General features: G+C 38.8%; 2 protein-coding genes, 1 long non-coding RNA gene and 1 pseudogene across 3 annotated transcripts; 2 read left to right on the forward strand and 2 right to left on the reverse strand.

The window, feature by feature from the left end:
• Window positions 1-4,430: 4,430 nt before the first annotated feature.
• Window positions 4,431-5,101, reverse strand: LOC121773704. Its single transcript, XR_006044832.1, has 2 exons — window positions 4,871-5,101; window positions 4,431-4,667 (listed from the first exon to the last, which is right to left on the reverse strand). It is a non-coding gene; the product is annotated as an uncharacterized LOC121773704 (long non-coding RNA).
• Window positions 5,102-6,128: 1,027 nt separating this feature from the next.
• On the forward strand, window positions 6,129-7,404 carry LOC121774490 (annotated as a pseudogene).
• A 2,260-nt stretch (window positions 7,405-9,664) lies between these two features.
• LOC121773748 (protein EMSY-LIKE 3-like) lies at window positions 9,665-15,623 on the forward strand. Its single transcript, XM_042170661.1, has 10 exons — window positions 9,665-9,932; window positions 11,584-11,795; window positions 11,891-12,000; window positions 12,115-12,370; window positions 12,453-12,662; window positions 12,749-12,817; window positions 14,451-14,693; window positions 14,766-14,834; window positions 14,911-14,974; window positions 15,213-15,623. The coding sequence occupies exons 1-10, from the start codon at window positions 9,902-9,904 to the stop codon at window positions 15,260-15,262; spliced, it is 1,314 nt and encodes a 437-aa protein (XP_042026595.1). The 5' UTR covers window positions 9,665-9,901; the 3' UTR covers window positions 15,263-15,623.
• An 885-nt stretch (window positions 15,624-16,508) lies between these two features.
• On the reverse strand, window positions 16,509-18,834 carry LOC121775563 (zinc finger CCCH domain-containing protein 14-like). Its single transcript, XM_042172649.1, has 3 exons — window positions 18,622-18,834; window positions 17,940-18,000; window positions 16,509-17,498 (listed from the first exon to the last, which is right to left on the reverse strand). The coding sequence occupies exons 1-3, from the start codon at window positions 18,695-18,697 to the stop codon at window positions 16,748-16,750; spliced, it is 888 nt and encodes a 295-aa protein (XP_042028583.1). The 5' UTR covers window positions 18,698-18,834; the 3' UTR covers window positions 16,509-16,747.
• Window positions 18,835-20,242: the final 1,408 nt, after the last annotated feature.

The following is a 20,242-nucleotide window of genomic DNA, read 5'->3' on the forward strand; positions in this document are numbered from 1 at the left end:
GAAAACTGTCAAAAAGAAGAGAATAACGGCTAGTACCAAGTTTCCATAACTTGGTAATTGGTATTAGAATAAATGAGTGAACTTTCCTAGATACATTTAATTAGTGATAGTTCCTAGTGTAATGGTGGTATTTCCTATGGTTGTAATTCCCCTATAAAAGGGAACATGTGTAACCTATTCAAAACATAACAGAAAAATACAATCAAAACCATTCTTCTATCTTTGCCACCATGTTCTACCTCCAATACAACGCCTCTCTCGATTACCATCTTTAAGATGGTATCAGAGCAGGTTGCAACGGTGTGGGACTCAGAAAATTCTCATCACCGTCCCGGTTATACCCTTCCCGGCCTTATACCTTTCCCGGCCCTTTTATTTTAAACCTGCAAAATCAGAAATAAAGCCATGTCAGGATCTGACTCAGAAGCTACAAACACCAACCAACCATTAATGAATTTCTCAGGGGAATTCGCTGCCCAATTAGCCGAATTCCTTAGGCAAATCAATATACCACCAAAAGCTCAAGAACAGCCCCCTCCACCCTCAAATCAACCAGAATCATTGGGGGAGATACACCTTCAAACCAAATTGAATGGCGACAATTATTCCCTCTGGACAACTCTGATGGAACACGCAATCGGAGGGAAGGGTCTGTCGTCTCACATCAACGGAGTTACCGACCCTCCCCCAACTAGTGATCCCGGTTATCCGAAGTGGAAGCAGAGAGATCATTGCTGCTTCAACTGGATTATAAACAACATCGAAGCCAATTTTGTCAACGAAGTATCACAATACGCAACGGCCCGAGACCTATGGGAGGGTCTGGCCATTACATACGGGAGTGGAACTGATCCGTTCCAAGTTTCGGATCTGCACAGGCAAGCGTACAACATGAAGCAGAGGAATATGAGCCTTGAAAACTTATGGAATAAGTTCCAGAAGCTCTGGATTTCCATCGACGAAATGGATCCAAATCCGATGGATACTCCATCATCTATTCAGAAATACAACAGCAACACTCAAAGGCATAGATTATATCAGTTTCTATGGGCGTTGGATGAAAGATATGATGCATTAAAGAGGGAAATCTTAAACAAAGATCCACTACCCACTGTACAAAGCGCTTACGGATTGGTAAGACGCGATTCGGCTAATGAGCGGGTTTACAAACTCTCTGGAGATTCACAAGGAGCTGGAATAGGTGCCGGATTAGCAGCGATGAACCGGAGCCGACCACCACCGCCACCCAAGTTCTCTGCCGGATCTGCGACTCCAACCGACAAGAGCAAAATGACTTGCAGCCACTGTGGTGGGAAGAAGCACACGGTGGATACATGCTTCCACCTCCACGGATTTCCCGATTGGTGGGAAGACATGAAGAAAAGGCAGAACCGGAATCGGGGTGGAGGAGGCAGAGCAACAGCGGCGGTGACCGTTGGGGACCGAGCCACCAACACCGAGAGCTCGGCGGGCAACGTCGGTCAAGCCAACACGGTGGGGAACGGCGGCGGACAGCTTCCAGGTCCGGGTCGCCACAGCTTCGTCGCGACGGGGAACGGCGGGGATGAAAAAGCCGTCGCATCGGTCTCAATCGCCCGGGTCTGGTCGGAAGGTAACCCGGCGTCAACGGTGGCGTCAACGGTCACCAGCACCGACGGAACGACAGAGGCCGAATTGAGAGTTGGAGAGGAGAAGATGATTGAGGCGCCGTATGAAATTAGGGCTGAGGGATTTGGGGGTTATTTTAACAAATTTCGGAAATTCGAATCGCCCCCCCTGAAGTTTCCTAAATTCCCCCCCAACTCCCACTACTTCCTCACCTTTCAAATTTAACCCCAATACCACCACAAAACCCCAAACTTACCTCAACACTTCCGAAAATCCTAAAAATGCCCCAAAAATTTCCAAAAAATTCCCCGACAAATCAGACGGGCTAGTCTTTCAACCTAATATCCCGTGTCATAACCCTTTTAAAGCCTTAGCCTTTACCTCATCCACCACAGTCGAACAAAAGGAGCACAAATGGATTTTTGACTGTGGGGCTACTGACACGATCTCCTTCGATCCAAATGACTTCTCCACAATATCTAAACCGACTAAAACCTATGTCCAAACTGCCGGGGGGGATTTAGCTCGAGTCGAGGGGGCAGGCACTATCAATATTTCTCCAACTCTCCGGCTCTCTAACTGCCTCTTTGTCCCAACTTTTTCACACAAATTATTATCTGTTAGTCAGGTGACCAAGGAGTTAAACTGTAAATTACTGATGCAACCTCGTTTTTGCGTGTTACAGGATACCAAGACGGGGATGATAGTTGGGCGTGGCACTGAACGAAGTGGATTGTACTACGTGGATGAGATAGCTCAACAAAGTGCGGCATTACTAACCCGTGAAGCAACTACAACAAAGGCTTGGCTTTTACATCATCGGTTAGGACATCCTTCCATAGGATATCTGAAATTAATGTTTCCTAAGATGTTTTCTAGTGTGCACTCTCTTGATTGTGAAACTTGTCATTTGGCCAAGAGCCATCGTCATTCTTTTAAACTGAATAATACTCGAGTGTCTACCCCGTTTTCTCTGATTCACTCTGACGTTTGGGGTCCTGCCCCAATCAATGGGGGCCAGGGTCTCCGTTATTTTCTCCTGTTTATAGATGACTTTTCTCGTATGACCTGGGTCTACTTCTTAAAAAATAAGACTGAGGTTTTTGAAAAATTCACCCAATTCTACAGCATGGTCCAAACTCAGTATAAACAAAATATCCAAGTCTTACGGTCCGACAATGGGGGGGAATATTTAAATGCCAACATTAAATCCTTCTTTCTTGAAAAAGGGCTTATCCATCAAACTTCTTGTGCATACACACCTGAACAGAATGGGGTAGCAGAACGGAAAAATAGGTATATCCTAGAAATCACCAGGGCTCTCCTCATCGAGTCAAAAATCCCCACATCTTTTTGGCCAGAAGCTATAGCCACCGCTGTGTACCTTATGAACCGTCTTCCAACAGGTATCCTCAACTTCAAAACTCCCATCGATACTTTTATCAACCATGAAGCCATACAGAAACCAACCTATCTCACCCTTGACCCGAAAGTCTTTGGTTGTACAGTCTTTGTCCACATCCCGAAACATGACCGTACCAAATTCTCTCCTTGTGCCGTTAAATGTGTTTTTCTCGGGTATGGGGTCAATCAGAAAGGTTATCGGTGCTATGACCCTATAAATAAGCACATGTATACTACCATGAACTGTGATTTTGTTGAGGGAGAATACTACTATAGCCAATCTAGCGGTCAGGGGGAGAGCCAACCACATAGACCAATTAGCGACCCACTAAATTGGCTATACATCCCAACGGATGCAATCCATCAGCCGGAACCTATACTAGGGGAAACCGAGCAAGGGGGAGATGAGGGGAAGGAAAACAGATCTATCATTGGCACAGAACTCAACTTAAACGAGGAAACAAGCCATGCCAATGAGCTATCAAAATCCACTAGTCAGGCCGCAGAGTTTGGAGACATCACCCAACCATCAACTCCGTCTTCGAATCCTGAGGTAAACAATCTTGCTGAACTCAACATAGTTCCTTTAGAAATCACTAACACTTACAGTGAAGGCCAAGAAGGGGACAGTGAGAAGCGGTATGAACTGCCACACAGAAGTACAAGGGGGATCCCTCCCAAAAGATACTCTCCAGATTGGAAAGGAAGGAAAACAACGTATTCAATAGCAAACATAGCTCAAAGACACCTCACAGAGATGGCCAGAGCATTCGAGGTTGCCCTATATGAAGAAGAAGAAATTCCTCAGTCTTTCCAAGAAGCTGTTAAGCACAAACATTGGAGAGAAGCCATGAAAAAGGAAATTGATGCCCTGATCAAAAATGGAACGTGGGAAAAATGTAGTCTACCAGAAGGGAAGAAACCAGTCGGGTGTAGATGGGTGTTCACCATCAAAAGACGTGCAGATGGATCAATCGAGAGATATAAGGCGCGATTGGTGGCCAAAGGATATACTCAAGTGTATGGAATTGATTACGACGAGACTTTCTCCCCAGTTGCTAAACTTGACACGATCCGGGCATTATTGTCAGTTGCAGCATGTAAGGATTGGTCGCTACATCAATTTGATGTGACAAATGCATTCCTCCATGGAGAATTAGGTGAAGAAAAGGAGGTCTATATGGCAGTTCCACCTGGATTTGAGACTGAATTTGGTTACAAGCAAGTGTGCAGATTAAAGAAAACTCTTTACGGCTTGAAGCAGTCCCCAAGAATCTGGTTTGGAAGATTTTGCCAAGCAATGGTCAAGCATGGGTTCAAACAGAGTCTTTCTGATCATACGCTTTTTACAAAAAAGAGAGGAGATAAGATAACTTGTCTCATCATCTATGTCGATGATATGATCATCACAGGGGATGACACAGAAGAAATCAACAACCTCAAGATCAATCTGTTTAAAGAATTTGACATGAAAGATCTCGGCCCTCTAAAATACTTCTTAGGAATTGAAGTGCTCAGGTCGAATCATGGAATATTCTTAAGACAGAGAAAATATGTCCTCGACATGTTGGCAGAAACTGGCCTCTTAGATTGCAAGCCTGCTGACACACCAATGATACCGAATCATGGGCTAAAAATTGTTGAGGGAGCTGAACCTGCAGATCGAGAGAAATATCAAAGGTTAGTAGGGAAATTACTCTATCTGTCGCACACCAGGCCAGACATTGCATATGCAGTAGGAATTGTCAGCCAATTCATGCACCAACCACAAGAAGAACACATGAACGCAGCCTTACGAATAGTAAGATACCTCAAGGGCACAATAAATTATGGAGTGTTCTTAAGAAAAGGAAAGGACCTTGAAGTAGATGGCTATACAGATGCCGATTGGGCAAGTAATCCAGTCGATAGAAAGTCAACCGGTGGATACTTTACCTTCATCGGAGGCAACCTAGTTACTTGGAGAAGTAAGAAGCAAAAGGTTGTAGCCTTATCAAGTGCTGAAGCAGAGTTCCGAGGCATCAAGAGTGGACTCATGGAGATCATATGGCTTAGGAGATTACTTACTGAGATCGGTTTTCCCCCAAACCGAAAGAGTAAGTTATTCTGTGACAATAAAACGGCAATCAGCATATCAGAAAATCCAGTACAACATGATCGAACCAAACACGTTGAAGTCGATCGCCACTTCATTAAAGAAAAATTGGAAGGTGGAGTCATAGAATTCCCGTTTGTGCGATCCGAGGAACAATTGGCTGATATCCTAACCAAAGCAGTGAATCCCAGAATTTTTAGAGAAGTTTTGGCCAAGTTGAACATTGGAGATACCATTACTCAACTTGAGGGGGAGTGTCAAAAAGAAGAGAATAACGGCTAGTACCAAGTTTCCATAACTTGGTAATTGGTATTACAATAAATGAGTGAACTTTCCTAGATACATTTAATTAGTGATAGTTCCTAGTGTAATGGTGGTATTTCCTATGGTTGTAATTCCCCTATAAAAGGGAACATGTGTAACCTATTCAAAACATAACAGAAAAATACAATCAAAACCATTCTTCTATCTTTGCCACCATGTTCTACCTCCAATACAACGCCTCTCTCGATTACCATCTTTAAGAAAAACAAGGCTATCCTGCCCCAACTCTAATTCAAAGTTGTTGAATACTTTTCAATCCACACGGTAACTCTTTTGAATTCTCTCAGACTTATAAATAAAAAATAGTACATCTTGCCCCCCATCAGAATTCATTCATCTGATATGGTTAGATATGGCCTTTGCACACACAATATCCCTTTTAATATTTCCTTGTGTGTCAGCCATTCTTGCAGCCGGCCAAACCGACTGCCCCTTAAAGCCAAATTCAGCAACCATATCTGCCGGTAGCAACGACTCTCCATGGCTTTCGTCTTCTCCCTCACTCTGCCCCCAACGACGAAGACCGCTTCTTATTATCAATATGGTTCAACAAAATACCTGAACAAACCATAGTTTGGTCCAAGAACGATCATCCACTTCCCCGCAGATCACTAACCAAGGCCACCTCATTCTCTACACTCTATTCTTGCCTACTCAAGATGTAAATGGTGCTTATTGGGCTAGCATCTCGTCTTTGATGAGGCCGGTTACATATACATACGAGCAGAAGGCGACGAAAACACATACAACCTCACTGGAAACAACATTATGGGATCAAGGCAAGATTTTTGGAAGACAATCAAAAGATGTGAACAGGATAGCCTTGATTAAGGTCCCACGAAACAATGTCACAACAGCCTCGTGTCCTGCAAGAAAAGATCGGTCCGCTGCAGTTATCCTTCTATCAGCTTTTCTTGGAAGCTCAATTTTCCTCAACTGTCTTCTTCTAGGAGCTATAGGAGTGGTTTCCTTCTTGGTGTATCGCAATAAGTTGTTGAATCTGAAGCCATCTAACTCAACTGTGTATGGAATGAGAGTGTACTCGTATAAGGAGCTCGAGGAGGCAAGTGGTGGCTTCAAGGAGAATCTAGGAAGAGGATCCTTTGGAGCTGTCTACAAAGGATATGAGTCGAAGAGATACATTGCGATCAAGAGGCTCGACAAGGTGGAGAAGCAGGGAGAAAAGGAGTTTGCAACTGAAGTGAAGGCGATTGGACAGACTCACCACAAGAACTTAGTGACCTTGCTTGGCTACTGCAACGAGGGAGATCATCGCCTTTTGGTGTATGAGTACATGAGCAACGGCTCTCTAGCTGACCATCTCTTTAGCCTAACAAAGCCTCATTGGAACCAGCGAATGCAGATTGCCCTAGGCATTGCTCGAGGGCTGGTCTACTTGCACGAAGAGTGCAGCTCCCAGATCATACACTGTGATGTGAAGCCTCAGAACATCCTCCTGGACGAGTACCTCCGACTTTGGCATGGCGAAGCTATTACTAACTGAGCAGAGCCGTGCTGCAAGAACTCACATTAGAGGGACGGTGGGGTACTTTGCACCGGAATGGTTTAGGAAGGCTTCTGTGAGCACAAAAGTGGATGTGTATAGCTTCAGGGTGATGCTGCTTGAGATCATCTGCTGCACTTCGAGCGTGGGATTCGCGATGGGAGATGAGGACGAGGCGTTGATTGATTGGGTGGACGAGTGCTACAGCAAGAAGAGAGTGGATGCATTGGTGGAGAATGATGAGGAAGCAAGGAATGAGATGAAGAGTGTGGAGAGGGTGGTGATGGTGGGGATTTGGTGCATTCAAGAGGAAGCTAGTTTGAGGCCATCAATGAGAAGAGTTGCTCAGATGCTTGAAGGGGTGGCTCCAGTCTCTGTGCCTCCTCGCCCTTCCATCTTTATATCCTCTTCACAATATGGATTTCCTGTTATTGAACTTAGACAGATCAAATATGTGTTTTGTAATTAAAACAGTAAGGAAACAGTACTAATTATTTTTTCAATATATAAAACATGTAGGTAGTATCAAATTTTATAAATTTTAAGCTTGGGAGTGTTCTGTATGAGTATTAGTGTTATCTTCATTATTATCTTGGAAACTAGATATTCAAACATGTTTCATACATATATTTATTGCTACCATTTATATCTGCAATGATAAGGTTATAATTAATAAAAAAAACATTCTGGCATGCAAAGTAAATGATGTTCATACATTGATATAGATAATGCTATAACTGTAGTTAATGGTAGTAAATGTGGGACGCTTACTTCTCATCCAATTAAATCCAAATTATTGTTTCATTACTATATGTTTTTTTATGTACAATTAAGAATGTAGTGACATAGACCGGGCTGTGTACCATCTTCAACTAAATTTGACTACAGTGGTTCTTATTTATTTCTGGAAATGGATAAATAGTGTAATTGTATAAGTGTTCAACTCCTTGGTACTCAAGGTGTGCAACTAGTGATAAAAAAACACCCTAATAGTGCTCAAGAGTAATCATACTCTTAGGTGGTGTTCGGTTTGCAAGATAAAATAATACAAAAATACAATTTAGGATTGAATTGTGAGATTATTTTAGTCATAAGGGAGTTAGCTATGACTAATTATCTAGGGGTGGGGAAACGGTTCTCGGTTCTTGGTTAACCGAGAATCGAACCTTATTTTTTCGGTTGTCGGTTAACCGAGAACCAAAAAAGTAAGGTTAAGGTTCGGTCCCGGCTAGTGGATTTAGGATTTAGGTGGTTCTCAGTTCTAACCGAGAACCGAAAGGTTAGAACCGAAGAACCGATTAGTGTGTTTGATTTTAATTTTTTGTAGATTCATTTTAATTTCATAAACCCTACACCTTTCAAGTTTCAAAAAACAATGTTGTGATAGAAACCAAACTCTATATCCCTATAATTTGTCTGCATTTCAAACAAGAGAAAATACAAATCATCTCTTTAATTCAATAACCAATCTCATGACAGCTACTTTGTTTATTAAATTTGGAACTTCAACGTATTAGATAAATATGGATCATTAGCAAATAACTTAAAATATCCACATACTGATATAGGTACATTGACTTATCTTCCATGAAAAAATTACCTAGCATTTGCAATGAAGTCAATTCAAATATCTCGTGAGCTCTCTCATCTAAATTCTCGTAGCACACTGGCACCGCTGCTCTCTCCCACGCCGGCGACGACGAGGCTGCTGCTTTCTCCTCGTTGCGCTGCTCTCTCCACCGAGGCAATGAGAGGCTGCTGCTCTCTTCGACGAGGCTGTTGTCCAATTCTCCACGCCAATGCTCTCTCCTTCGTTGGAACCGAAAAACCGGTCGGTTAGGACAAATCGGTTCCTCAAGGAACCGGACCGACTAAAGGTTCGGTTACGGTTCTCGTATTTGGAAAAAAGGGAGTCGGTTAACCGACTAATCGGTTCGGTTAGGTTCGGTTCTAACCGAACCGACCGTTTCCCCACCCCTATAATTATTCTATGATTATTCATCTATGATTGAATTGTGGAATTGAATCTCATGAACCAAACACACTACATATTTAACCCGGGATACAATCTTGCAATCCGAACACCCCTTTGGTGCACAAAGACTGTAATTACTTTTAGCTTCAAGAATATATATCCTCAAACAATAGACCATCTCATCCCAATGTAAATAAAGTTTTTTTCAACACTATTTAAAGAATCCAAAGCAATAGTATATAATTAGTTATAAACATTAAAATTAGAAATACTCCTATGATGATTAGCTATCTTTTAATTATATCTTCTAAAGAGAAGAAATATTATGCTATCCACTTTATTTTAATTAAAAAAAACTGATTATATTAGTAGTACTCCACATTCTAAATTATTAAAATAGGGAAATACTCCCTCCGTCCCGCACTACTCGCACTTATTTCCTTTTTGGGCGTCCCAAGTTACTTGCACTCTTTCCATTTTTAGTAAAAAATTTCACCTACAGCCGTCATTTTTGACTTTCCTATACACTCATTCCTTAATCTCCGAGCCGAAAAGGAAATGAGCGAGTAGCCCGGGACGGAGGGAGTACTACTAATAATTATAGAAAGAAAAAGGATGGAAGGAAAAAAAGAGATAAAAATAAATCATTCGTTCTGGAATCCCCACGTGGGAAATGAGTCCGTAGGCGAGTCAACTCGCTTCCGAACCGAAAACAACAAAATTAGAGGCGGAATTCAAAACCTCTTCTTTGTTTCAATACAATAAACCTATTTCACGTCCGCGTATCTCAACACACTCTCAAGCTCGCTAATTCTACGTACAAATTCCGATCCTTCAATCGTATACGCTTATTGCGTTGTGTTAAACTCGCCGAATTGCCAACATTCTCCAGATTTTTCTGCGCCGCGGTTGCAATTTTCGGAGTTTCTGCTAGGGTTTCATAGCTCATAGCTATAACCAATTGCGAATCCTCGATCTCCAGAAGCTGGCTATGGACGAGTACGGGCCTTACGACAGTAGCGGTCAGTAATTGAGTGCCGCTGTGTTGTTATTTGTGTTTATTGGGAATTAGTTTATTTTTTGGGGGTTTGTAAATAATGTTGGTGTTAGGGTTTGCGAAGTTATGTGCATTGTTGTGATAGTGAAATCTTGTAAATTGACTGGGTTTATTTCATCCATACAATTGCCATTGGGAATGGTTGTTCTTGAATTTTACTTTCAAGAATGGATTTTGGGAATGTGTTGTTTGGTTTCTATCTAACTGGCTTAATGCTTTATCAGGCATCCATTGCAATAAGTTGATGTACATATCGAAATTCTGCCTTATTCTGCAACTTGCAAATTATTCAGATCATATATACTGCAGCATAGTTTCAGTAATTTTTAGATTGTTAGGTTATTATTTATGTACTACTACTACTACTACTACTACGACTAGTACAGAAATACTGAAATAAAGATGGCCTTTTTATTAGTCAGTTTGCTAAAGGAGAATTTTGAGTCCACTGTTTGCTTTGGTCTTGTATTATGTCGTGTGTCTAGCTGGCTATATGATGGAGTTGTCCTTAATTGCGATAAATATCACTTAGAAAGTTTAAACTTGATGAATGTTCATTAAGTGTGACGAAATACTTTTGTACGAGTACTGCACTTTTTCTCGGAGAAGGCTTAATCAGTTACTGTAATTTATGAACATGATGGGTAATTGGTATATTTATGTTTGTTGGCAATAATTCCTATAGTTTTAGTGGTAATTGTACCCTGAATGTCAATGCCTACATCTTTACTCAATATCTTTTTGGGGTGTGTTTCTTCCATTTCCAGAGTGGGATATCTGGTTGCCATCATTTGAGTTCAAATGTGCATATCCACGAATAGGTTTATGATGCAGCATTGATTTTTCCAGGAGCTATCAACTTTATATGCATGCCACATGGTCATTTGTACAATGCAAATTGAAACCCTGTAACATGAGAAGTCTATGCTTCCTCTTGTAACTCTTTCCTTTGGTCATTTGAATCTGAAAATCTGTAGAATATTGCAGCCTGCAATATTATCAACCAAGTTTTAGTAGTTAAAGTGGATATATTTGCTTATCGCTATTTTTTTTATGCTGTAGAGATACAAAATCACAGACGCAAATCCTGTTCGTGAATTAGAAAACTAGGTTTCCATATCCTTATTCATTCAGTTATCTCAGGAGTCATGTATGCTGAAATTTAGGAAGACTTGGGATGTGAAGCATCATATCACCTTGAAAATGGTTAATGCGTATTCTGTGTCTACTTAGTTTTTGTATTTTGGGAGGTGATCTCCTGTTAGAAAACTAGGTTTCCAGATCCTTATTTTATATTTTTGTATTAATTGGACAACTAAAAGTCTATCCCAGTTGCTTGTCAATAAATTTCAGTTTGACAAGCGTTAGATTATGTACTGCTAAATTAGATTTCTTTTTCATATTGGAATCAAGATTGCCTTTCCTTTGGATGACGATATACACTTGCCATTTCTAATTCCAATCTCTCATGACCTTTCTCTTGGGGTAGATCAAAAGCCACAGTTATTATTAGTATTCAGAGGGTTCAAGCTCTCCTTTTATGGACTTAGTCTTAGCTCTATGAGCTTTGAGGGATCTGAGTCTCCTCTCCACTTTTCATTTTGGTGTTGCTTCAGGAACTGATGATGATTTCCCCCCACCACATCAAAATAGAATGTCAAGAGGAGGTCGCATTTCTGGTAATGGAAGGCCTGCTGCTGTGGGTTCTTTGCCATTTCCCAGGATGTATGAAGATACTGATATGGAAACTAAAATTCACCAGCTTGAGCAAGAAGCATACAGTTCAGTTTTAAGAGCCTTTAAAGCTCAAGCTGATGCCATTTCTTGGGTAAGCCTATATTTTTTAAATATATTTGTCCCGTGGATAAAATAGTACAGAATATTTTTATGATCATTATAAATGACGTTAAATCTATAATTCAGGAGAAGGAAGGTTTAATTACCGAGCTTAGGAAAGAATTAAGATTATCAAATGAAGAGCACAGGGACCTCCTAAACAGGGTTAATGCAGATGAAACAATTCGAAGGATAAGGTTTTATATACGAGAAGAGAGTTTTGTTTACTTACTGGAAAGGAACATATGAGTTCATTAATCTGATGAAATGACTTTTCTGTTTTCCACCCAAATTTTTGGATACACCATCAGGGAATGGAGACAGTCGGGTGGTGCTCTTCAACCAGTCATGCATAATGCTTCTCAAGCCGGCCGTGAACCATTACCTAGTCCATCCATCTCAGCTTCTCGCAAGAAGCAGAAGATAGCTTCCTCGTTACCTTCTCAGTCCTTTGGTGGGCCAACTCCTTCTTTCCATCCCCAGTCAATGGCTGCAGCTAATCAGCCATCTTCATCAGCAGCTAAGCGTGGACCCATGATGGGTGCGAAAGGAAAAAAGCATAAATCAGTGAGTTAAAAGTTTCGCTATTAAACTGCTAATGCTAGACACCTGTTTCTAATTTGAGTTTGTAACATGTTTTACTTCGCAGATGCCTCCTGGTGCATCTTCAATGAAAATGCAGTATCCTTCTGGTCCCGCTGGAAGGGGCCAATTTAGTAACCGTATGGCTGGTGGCCTTGCAACTGAACCTGTAGAAGGAGCATCATTTGATTCATTAATTGGAAGGAAAGTCAGGACTAGGTGGCCTGATGATAATAACTTCTATGAAGCTGTTATAACTAATTTTAATCCTATTGAGGTATATCTAACATGTAATGATTTATAAACTACCTTAATAGTTAATACTTCTTGGTACTCAAGTATCTCCATATGCTCGTTTTCCAGGGACGGCATTGTCTTGTTTATGATCTAGGTACTAATCATGAAACAATAGAGTGGGTTGACCTTACTGAGGTAGATACACGCCTTATATTCTTTCATATAAGATTTTATATATATTTGTTTGATCGTTATATTTATTTGTTTATGATATCTTTAGTATTGTTTATTATAATATGTGAGATAGAAACATATTTAGCAGAAACCAAATATTATCTAAGTTTCATGAGTTAGATGCTTCATCAATGAGTTAGATGCTTCCTACATTGATGATTTAAACAAAGTCTTGTGTGAAAATTTGAAATACCTGATGCTCTGAAAATGTTACATGTGGAACCTTTGATTTGAATCTGTAGATTCTGTAGGCGAGATACACTTTTGCTCTGAGGAGGCTTAATTTAATGCTACTTTCTACTTTATGGTGGTAATAAATAAAGAAGACTAAAGCCCAAAATTGGTCCTTTACATTCTTTTTGGTCATACACATTAAGAGTGATGCTTATGGTCCTAAACGATATGTTTTCGTCCATATTTAATGGTTTCGTCAAAAAGTTAATGGAATTGTGACCAGATTAGTAACTTATTGCATTTTAAATTGAAAATTAAAAGAAACATAATGTCCTTTTTTAAATCTAAGTACTCCCTCCGTCCCAAAGTAGATGTCACACTTTCTTTTTCAGTTTGTCCCACAAAAGATGTCACGTTTCCTCTTTTGGAAAAAGTTCCTTCTCACATCAATTATAAAATTATATTTTCTCTCACCACTTAACACACAAAATAACATCTCCTCAAATCCCGTGGCATCTCCCAAGTGTGACATCTACTATGGGACGGAGGGAATATTTCTTAACTTTTATAGTTAGAATGATATTTGACTCACTAATCTGGTCAAAATGTTTTTGACTGTCAACTTTTTGACGGAACCATTAAGTGTGGACTAAAACATGCCCAGAGCTATCGCACCTAATGTGTAGTGGACCAATTTTTAAATTAGTCAATAAAGATGCTGAACATTTCAACTCTTCAACTGAATTCTGTAGAAAGAAAAGTGCTCCTTAATTCCTTACTTTTGATTATGCATCAATTTGTTGCATCTTTGGGCCAGGTTTGAATGTGTTTGTTCAGGTTATTGATTACGCCACAAATAGGTTTCTGATGAGTTCTTGCTAATTTTTCTTTGGAAAAATACAATGCAGTTGTGATTTGTTGTTCTACCTCAAGGTTTCTGATGCTTATATATCATCGTTTTCTATTGTAATGTAGACTTGCATTATCACTGCCATTACATGAGTTTGATAAATAATCTTGCTGACATTGCATGCCGGAATTTTTAGATGCTCATAATAATGAGTGAATCCTCTTGAGCATTTTTATGAAGTAATTTGAGGTTAACTATGTCTGAGGGATGCCTGTGATTGGTTCTGCTTGAGCCTAATTTCATATTAATGACCAGGATATGGACACAATATCGAAGGCAGAATAAAAAGAAATAAAGGCGAAAAAAATGATTGAAATATATTAATGTACAAGGTGCTTCTTTCAGTGCAGCATGATATTCATGAAAGTATCCCAAAGAAGATAAAAAGGATAAAAATATAAATAAATAACAAAAGAAAGGAAAAAAAGGGAAGATATTGATTGTATAAATGATGATGTTGATACTTCATACTGGAATGAGGGTCTTATATGTTCGGTATTCTGTTGGTAGATTTCTCCTGAAGATATACAGTGGGAAGGTGAAGACCCTGGAATTTTCCATCATGGGGGTTATGGCGGACCAGGTCATGGACCGAATAGACATCTTGGGCGGGATAGTGCTCCAGGTGCTGGAAGAGGGCGGGGAATGGTGAAGGGTCAATCCAGAAAGGACTTCCAACCATCACAGAATGGCATCGGAAAGAAGGGACCAGATGACATTCAGTTGCTTCACACCGACACTCTAATTAAGGAGGTATAAAGTTAGGGTCTACTTCATACGCCCTGTTATGGTGGTTTGTGTATATTAACTGTTAAACTGTGGCAGGTAGAGAGAGTTTTTAGTGCTAATCATCCAGACCCTGTAGAGATAGAGAAGGCAAAGAAAGTGCTAAAGGTCAGAGAGTGATACTTTGTTTATTTTTTAGTTGTTTCTATATGGGACAACCACAAGTTTAACCTTTTGAAAATAGGAGCATGAACAATCTCTTACTGAGGCAATTGCAAGGCTCGGTGATTTATCTGATGGGGAGAGTGGTATGTTATTTTTGATCTAATAATGAAAGCTTCATGTGTATTTCTTTCTCATGACAAAGTTTGGACTTTTGCCATTCATTCTCTGCTGCATTTTGTGTTTTTAAGCATTTTAGTCTTGGTCAGAACAATATGATAGTATATATTTTTTCTATATAAAAAAAAGTCCTATGCAGTTATTGTGTTCATTCAAAGTCTATGCCATTGCCATTCCTTACTTCTTCCTAACATATCTTTACAGATGAGGGTGGCCGTTTTTTACATGCACAAGCTATGAATAGGGAAAGATAAACATCATTGAAATTATTGGTGACATGGATGGAAAGATATATAGAATAGTGCTGGCGACTAAGGTCTGTTTCTAACTATCATGCATCAACATGGTAAGTTCCAGCTCTGACGTGTTGTATAATGGTTTAATTCAGCTAAGTTTCGTAATAGTTTGTCGGTTTTAGTTCAGGCGAACGCCATTACAGGCCGGTTTCCCTTCATTAACTGGATAGTGCTAGCGTGCGTATATGTTCACTAAGAGTTGCCATTAAGGTGTAGTCATGTACAAATTATGTTCATGTTGAGGTTTAGCTTCTCTTATTTAAAATTTTGGCATTGACAATGGCGGGTTATTAAATAATAGCCAAAGGCATAGTGTTTATATCTGCTGGCCCTCTTTCACTTTTTCTAGCTACTTATCATAATGTGTGGTGATATGCATACTTATCACTTAGTATTTTGGAGTAATTTATTTGGGCTATATGTAAATATGTAATTGATAAAATGTAAAATCAGAATCCCAATTTGTTTTGAGGGTGTCGAATGTTTGAAGATATGTGCATGATGTAGCCATCTTCGGCTAAGAAGAGACCTTAGAGCATCTATAGTGGTACTGGTGCTGCTTTTGCGGCTGGGCTGGTGTGCGGCGCCACTGCAAGTGGTGGAGGGGATGCGGCTGCCGAGATACCTGCTCTGTTTGCGGGGAAAAGACCGCAAAAAGTAGATAATCAAATCTCAAATCTATAGAAAACCCTTCCAATAATTTTATACTTCAATTCTAAGAACGAAGAGATTCGTGAAGAATAAATATTAATTCACAATATTACACTATGTAATGTCGTGAATTTGCAGGTACCAAAGATTTTTAAAAAAACCAAATACCTAGAATAGCTGCAGTTTTTATCGTTTATGTCAAAACAGCAAGTTATTAAATTGCATGAGAAAATAATCAAAACAAAAAGTATTAAATGAAAACTAGTAGTAATAACTAATACTAATATCAATTATTTTCTACATGTAACCATTAGTTTTAAGTAATTACTCCTAGTGTAAGTTACTGAGTTATTGGTAGAGATATGTCATCTGAGGTAAAAACTAGAGTGCAAGGTACTCTTTTTACACAGATTTCACAACACATTTTGGATGTGGAAATACCCATGATTATGAGTTCTGTTAAACATTAAATTTAATCACAAAGTAAGAAATCAAACACCATTATATTGTTATTGGTTTCTAGAAGAGTAAAGAAAGGTACGAAAAGCCAACCTGAAGAAGAGGTAAATTTTCAGCAACCATAGTATTTGGCTGTTTACAATATGAGGTCGACTGACATTATTTGCATTATATGCCTAAACCATTTACCCAATGGAAAGATATCTGAGGGGAAAGGAAGTGAATGTTTAACGCAAACACAGAACTTGATGTCACACTAAATAGAAACGCTTTTATGTCTAATACTAATGATACTAGTGAATTAGTTAATAAGAAGCAGATTACACAAACTGGTTAAGCCAATGAGTTCCGTAATTCAGCAGCGGAATGAGCAAAATGGCATCTCTCTCCAAAAGTGCACAATCCCTTGGGGAATTTCTCGCACATCCTCTTCTTGTAATGGTTGCTGCTGTTTGGTGGACCTCCATGACTATACGAGCCTCCCATAGAATGATGATGATTCTCTTGATGACCGGATGAGGATTCAGTGATATTCATAATGAGTTGGCGTACCATCGAACTAGCCTCCTTTATCTGATCGAATGTTCCTTCAAGCTCAATATTCCGCTGACTCGGATCTGTCTCATGCTCCTTTATGGAAAGCTTAACACCAGTCTGCCGACAAATCTGCTTTGAGTTGGCACCATTTTTCCCAATAATGGGCCCAGCAAAGGACGCGTCAATGCTGATTTTAGCAGTTGCTGATGCGCCAAAGTTTCCCACAGAATGTTGGGATGACTCATGGCGTTGGGAATACCCACCTCTCATTCGTTGATCATCGAATCCTGGAGTGGCTGGCTTGCCAAGCTCCATCTCGCTATGGGCAAAGTGGCATTTGTTTCCATATCTGCATCCCTCAGGAGTGTTTAACCTGTTGCAAAGCTTTGTTTTCATGTTTGGGGACGGTGAATCAGAAAAGGATGGTGTATTCCTTCCAACAGGCGCAGCAATCTTAACACCCATGTTTGCTAACTGGGTGTGCGCACTGTACCCAGGAACATAATGCTGAAAATGGCAAGCATCGCCAAAAGAGCACCCTGCCGTGCTGCAATCACCAAATAATAGAAATGAGAAGCAAGATTCAAAAGAGCTTCCAATGATCATATTCCAGTCAATGACTCAAATCATTACCAAAGTCCCAATAACTGGGAAGAAAGTAATAGACTAAAAATGCACAACAGAGTGTATAATGTTATTTTTTTTATTGCAAACCTAACTAGTCTCCATGAAAGATGATACATAACCTGCCCACACATAAATGGATAAAAAGAGGTGCATTTTGCATTCTTTGCTCTTTGCTTTTTCAGTTCACATATGATTTACACATTGAGAGGCAGGAACCAATGATTTAAGCTTCAACCACCCCATGAAACTTGTACTACCAACTTGTGAGTTTACATACTATTTGGTTGCTAGTATACACAATTTTATAAAGTAATATACTTCAATAGTAGAAGCTTATGGTTACATAGATTAAGATTATAACCTGAAAAACTTCGTGCAAGGCTTTGATTTGCTTCCTACACCAGTTGTAAACGAGTCCATTTCTGTACCAGAAAGTTTTCTTTCTTCAGTTAATATTTCAATGACTTTTACATCCATCATTAAAGAACATCCTCATCCAGTGATGATGCCAAAACAAATGGCAGATATGTAAAATTTTACGAATAGTGTTTTCCTGGTAGACTTGTGAAATTTCCTAAATAATCATTAAGTGGCAATGCCTAATAAAAATTGATACCCAATAACCAAGAACATAAGGCCTAAAAACAAAACATACTATAGTACATATAGTTAAGTGGACCATTATTTTATAGAAAGCTCTACACAAACAAACCGAATTTAGATGTAGATTTCCGTAGGTTAATATTATCATTTCAATCTTACCCAATTTACCAAAACATTCCTCTTGTAGAGAAAATAATTCAAAGGCACTGGAATCTGCTTACTGCACGCTTCACAGTTTTACCAACAGGAGATTCAACTTTAACAAACAACCAAATTATCTCATAACTAACAACTGACGTAAAGCATCGTACTAAATCCAAACGAAATAGCACAAGTACACAAAATCAACAGCACACATCAAAAAGTAGACAAATATATCCGCCGAAAAATAATCGAATCGAAAAAAATGACAAAGAGATGTGTTAATTCAAATTTCCAACCTTCTCTCGACCTTTTGAAGCCTCCATTCCCAGAGAAGGCGGCGTCTGGTCTGCCCCTTTTGCGCCCGAAATCCATTATCACAGCTATATCAAAATTGCAAAAATAAAAAAAATTGGAAGAGAAACAAAAATATTCGCACGAGGATATGCGCAGAAATTGAGGGAATTTAGTTTTGAAATCAAAAAAATCAGAAGAAAAAACCCTAGGGTTTCCGGAACTGAAATTAGATTCAAATTCAGTTTAAAGTGCGAGGAATTGAATCGCTCCGGATTTTCTATGAAAATGGGCCTTTGTTGTTGGGCTTGGCCTGCATATATATCAACCTTCTTTTATTACAATTAGTTTATTTTACTGATTGATTTTTTTATTAGAACTGCGATTGAGTTTTTGGTTAACCGATGATTGGCCCGCCTCAAGCCCGTTAGAAGCCCAGCCCAGTTCATGTTCGAATCAAATAAAACTCACGACTATTAATCTTATATATAAAATATTTTTAATTAATTTGATATAATTAAAATCAATTTGTGATACATTCGCATGTCATGTAATAATAATCCCAACTAATTCCCTACATTGAATGTTAATCATTGGATGATATATTAGAAATGCTCTTTTATATAAGTTTGCATTTGATAAAGTTTCAATGATTTAGAATAATTATTAGACGTCGGAATAAAAAATGTAGGAATGGTGAATTTAAAAAAATAAGTATAGAAGATTATGACGCCACTTGGGACCATAATTAAATAGAGAATTTAATAATATTGTATAATGATAAAAGTTTGAGAAAAAGAAATTTTGAGATGAATAAGAATAGAGATGATGTAGGTGATGCATAATGATTGTGAACGTGGATTATGATTTATGGGCATTGACTATACATTTTCAATTTGAGTGCAAAAAACTGGAAACTTTCAACGAAGCACTAACATTGAACTTTGTTGTCAAAATACAGATTTTTGGGTAATCTAATCATCATTATATATGCTTCCATTATCTCAATCTTGCTGCAATTGATGACTAACCATTCATATTCATTAGGGAGGTGGGTTGTATGTTAATTGATACTCCATCTGTCCGCCATTAAATATCTCATTTTTTTTTTTCGTTCGGTCACCAATAAATGTCTCATTTCACTTTTATTATATTTGGTAAAAGGACTCTACATTCTACTAATTCATTTCACTCACATTTTATTATAAAACCATTATATAAAAGAAGGCTTCACATTCTACTAACTTTTCTACCACTTTACTTTATAGTCAAACAATTTATTAAAACCTGTGTCGGTCAAATATGAGACATTTAATCAAGGACGGAGGGAGTATATATAGAGTATAGGGATTTGTGTCCTTTTTGTGTTTATAATATAATTTCGTGACAAGTTTGTATATACTATCACAATATCATTATTATTTTTATTTTAATTAACAAGGTATGGGTTATTTGATTACTACTCTTTAAATCTAGAGAATTTATATAGATTTGTATAAATATTGTGTCTGCAGTATAAAATTTATTTGCGTTTTTATCATGTCATATTGTTATTGGGCTGTTATTGGTCTGTTATTGGGTTGTTATCATGTTATTAGTGTGTTTGTTTTTAAATCGAGTGGGGGG

This window comes from Salvia splendens, chromosome 17 (assembly GCF_004379255.2).
Source record: "Salvia splendens isolate huo1 chromosome 17, SspV2, whole genome shotgun sequence".
Classification (NCBI taxonomy): Eukaryota; Viridiplantae; Streptophyta; class Magnoliopsida; order Lamiales; family Lamiaceae; genus Salvia; species Salvia splendens.

What these genes read in the sequence shown, in the direction of transcription:
- LOC121773748 (XM_042170661.1), top strand. Translation starts at nt 9,902, where the DNA reads ATGGACGAGTACGGGCCTTACGACAGTAGCG. An exon ending in CGGGCCTTACGACAGTAGCG is followed by an intron (nt 9,933 to 11,583) that starts GTCAGTAATTGA and finishes GTGTTGCTTCAG; the next exon opens with GAACTGATGATGATTTCCCC. An exon ending in CTAATTTTAATCCTATTGAG is followed by an intron (nt 12,663 to 12,748) that starts GTATATCTAACA and finishes CTCGTTTTCCAG; the next exon opens with GGACGGCATTGTCTTGTTTA.
- LOC121775563 (XM_042172649.1), bottom strand. Translation starts at nt 18,697, where the DNA reads ATGGATTTCGGGCGCAAAAGGGGCAGACCAGACGCCGCCTTCTCTGGG. An exon ending in CTTCAAAAGGTCGAGAGAAG is followed by an intron (nt 18,001 to 18,621) that starts GTTGGAAATTTG and finishes TTTCTGGTACAG; the next exon opens with AAATGGACTCGTTTACAACT. An exon ending in CCTTGCACGAAGTTTTTCAG is followed by an intron (nt 17,499 to 17,939) that starts GTTATAATCTTA and finishes TGGTGATTGCAG; the next exon opens with CACGGCAGGGTGCTCTTTTG.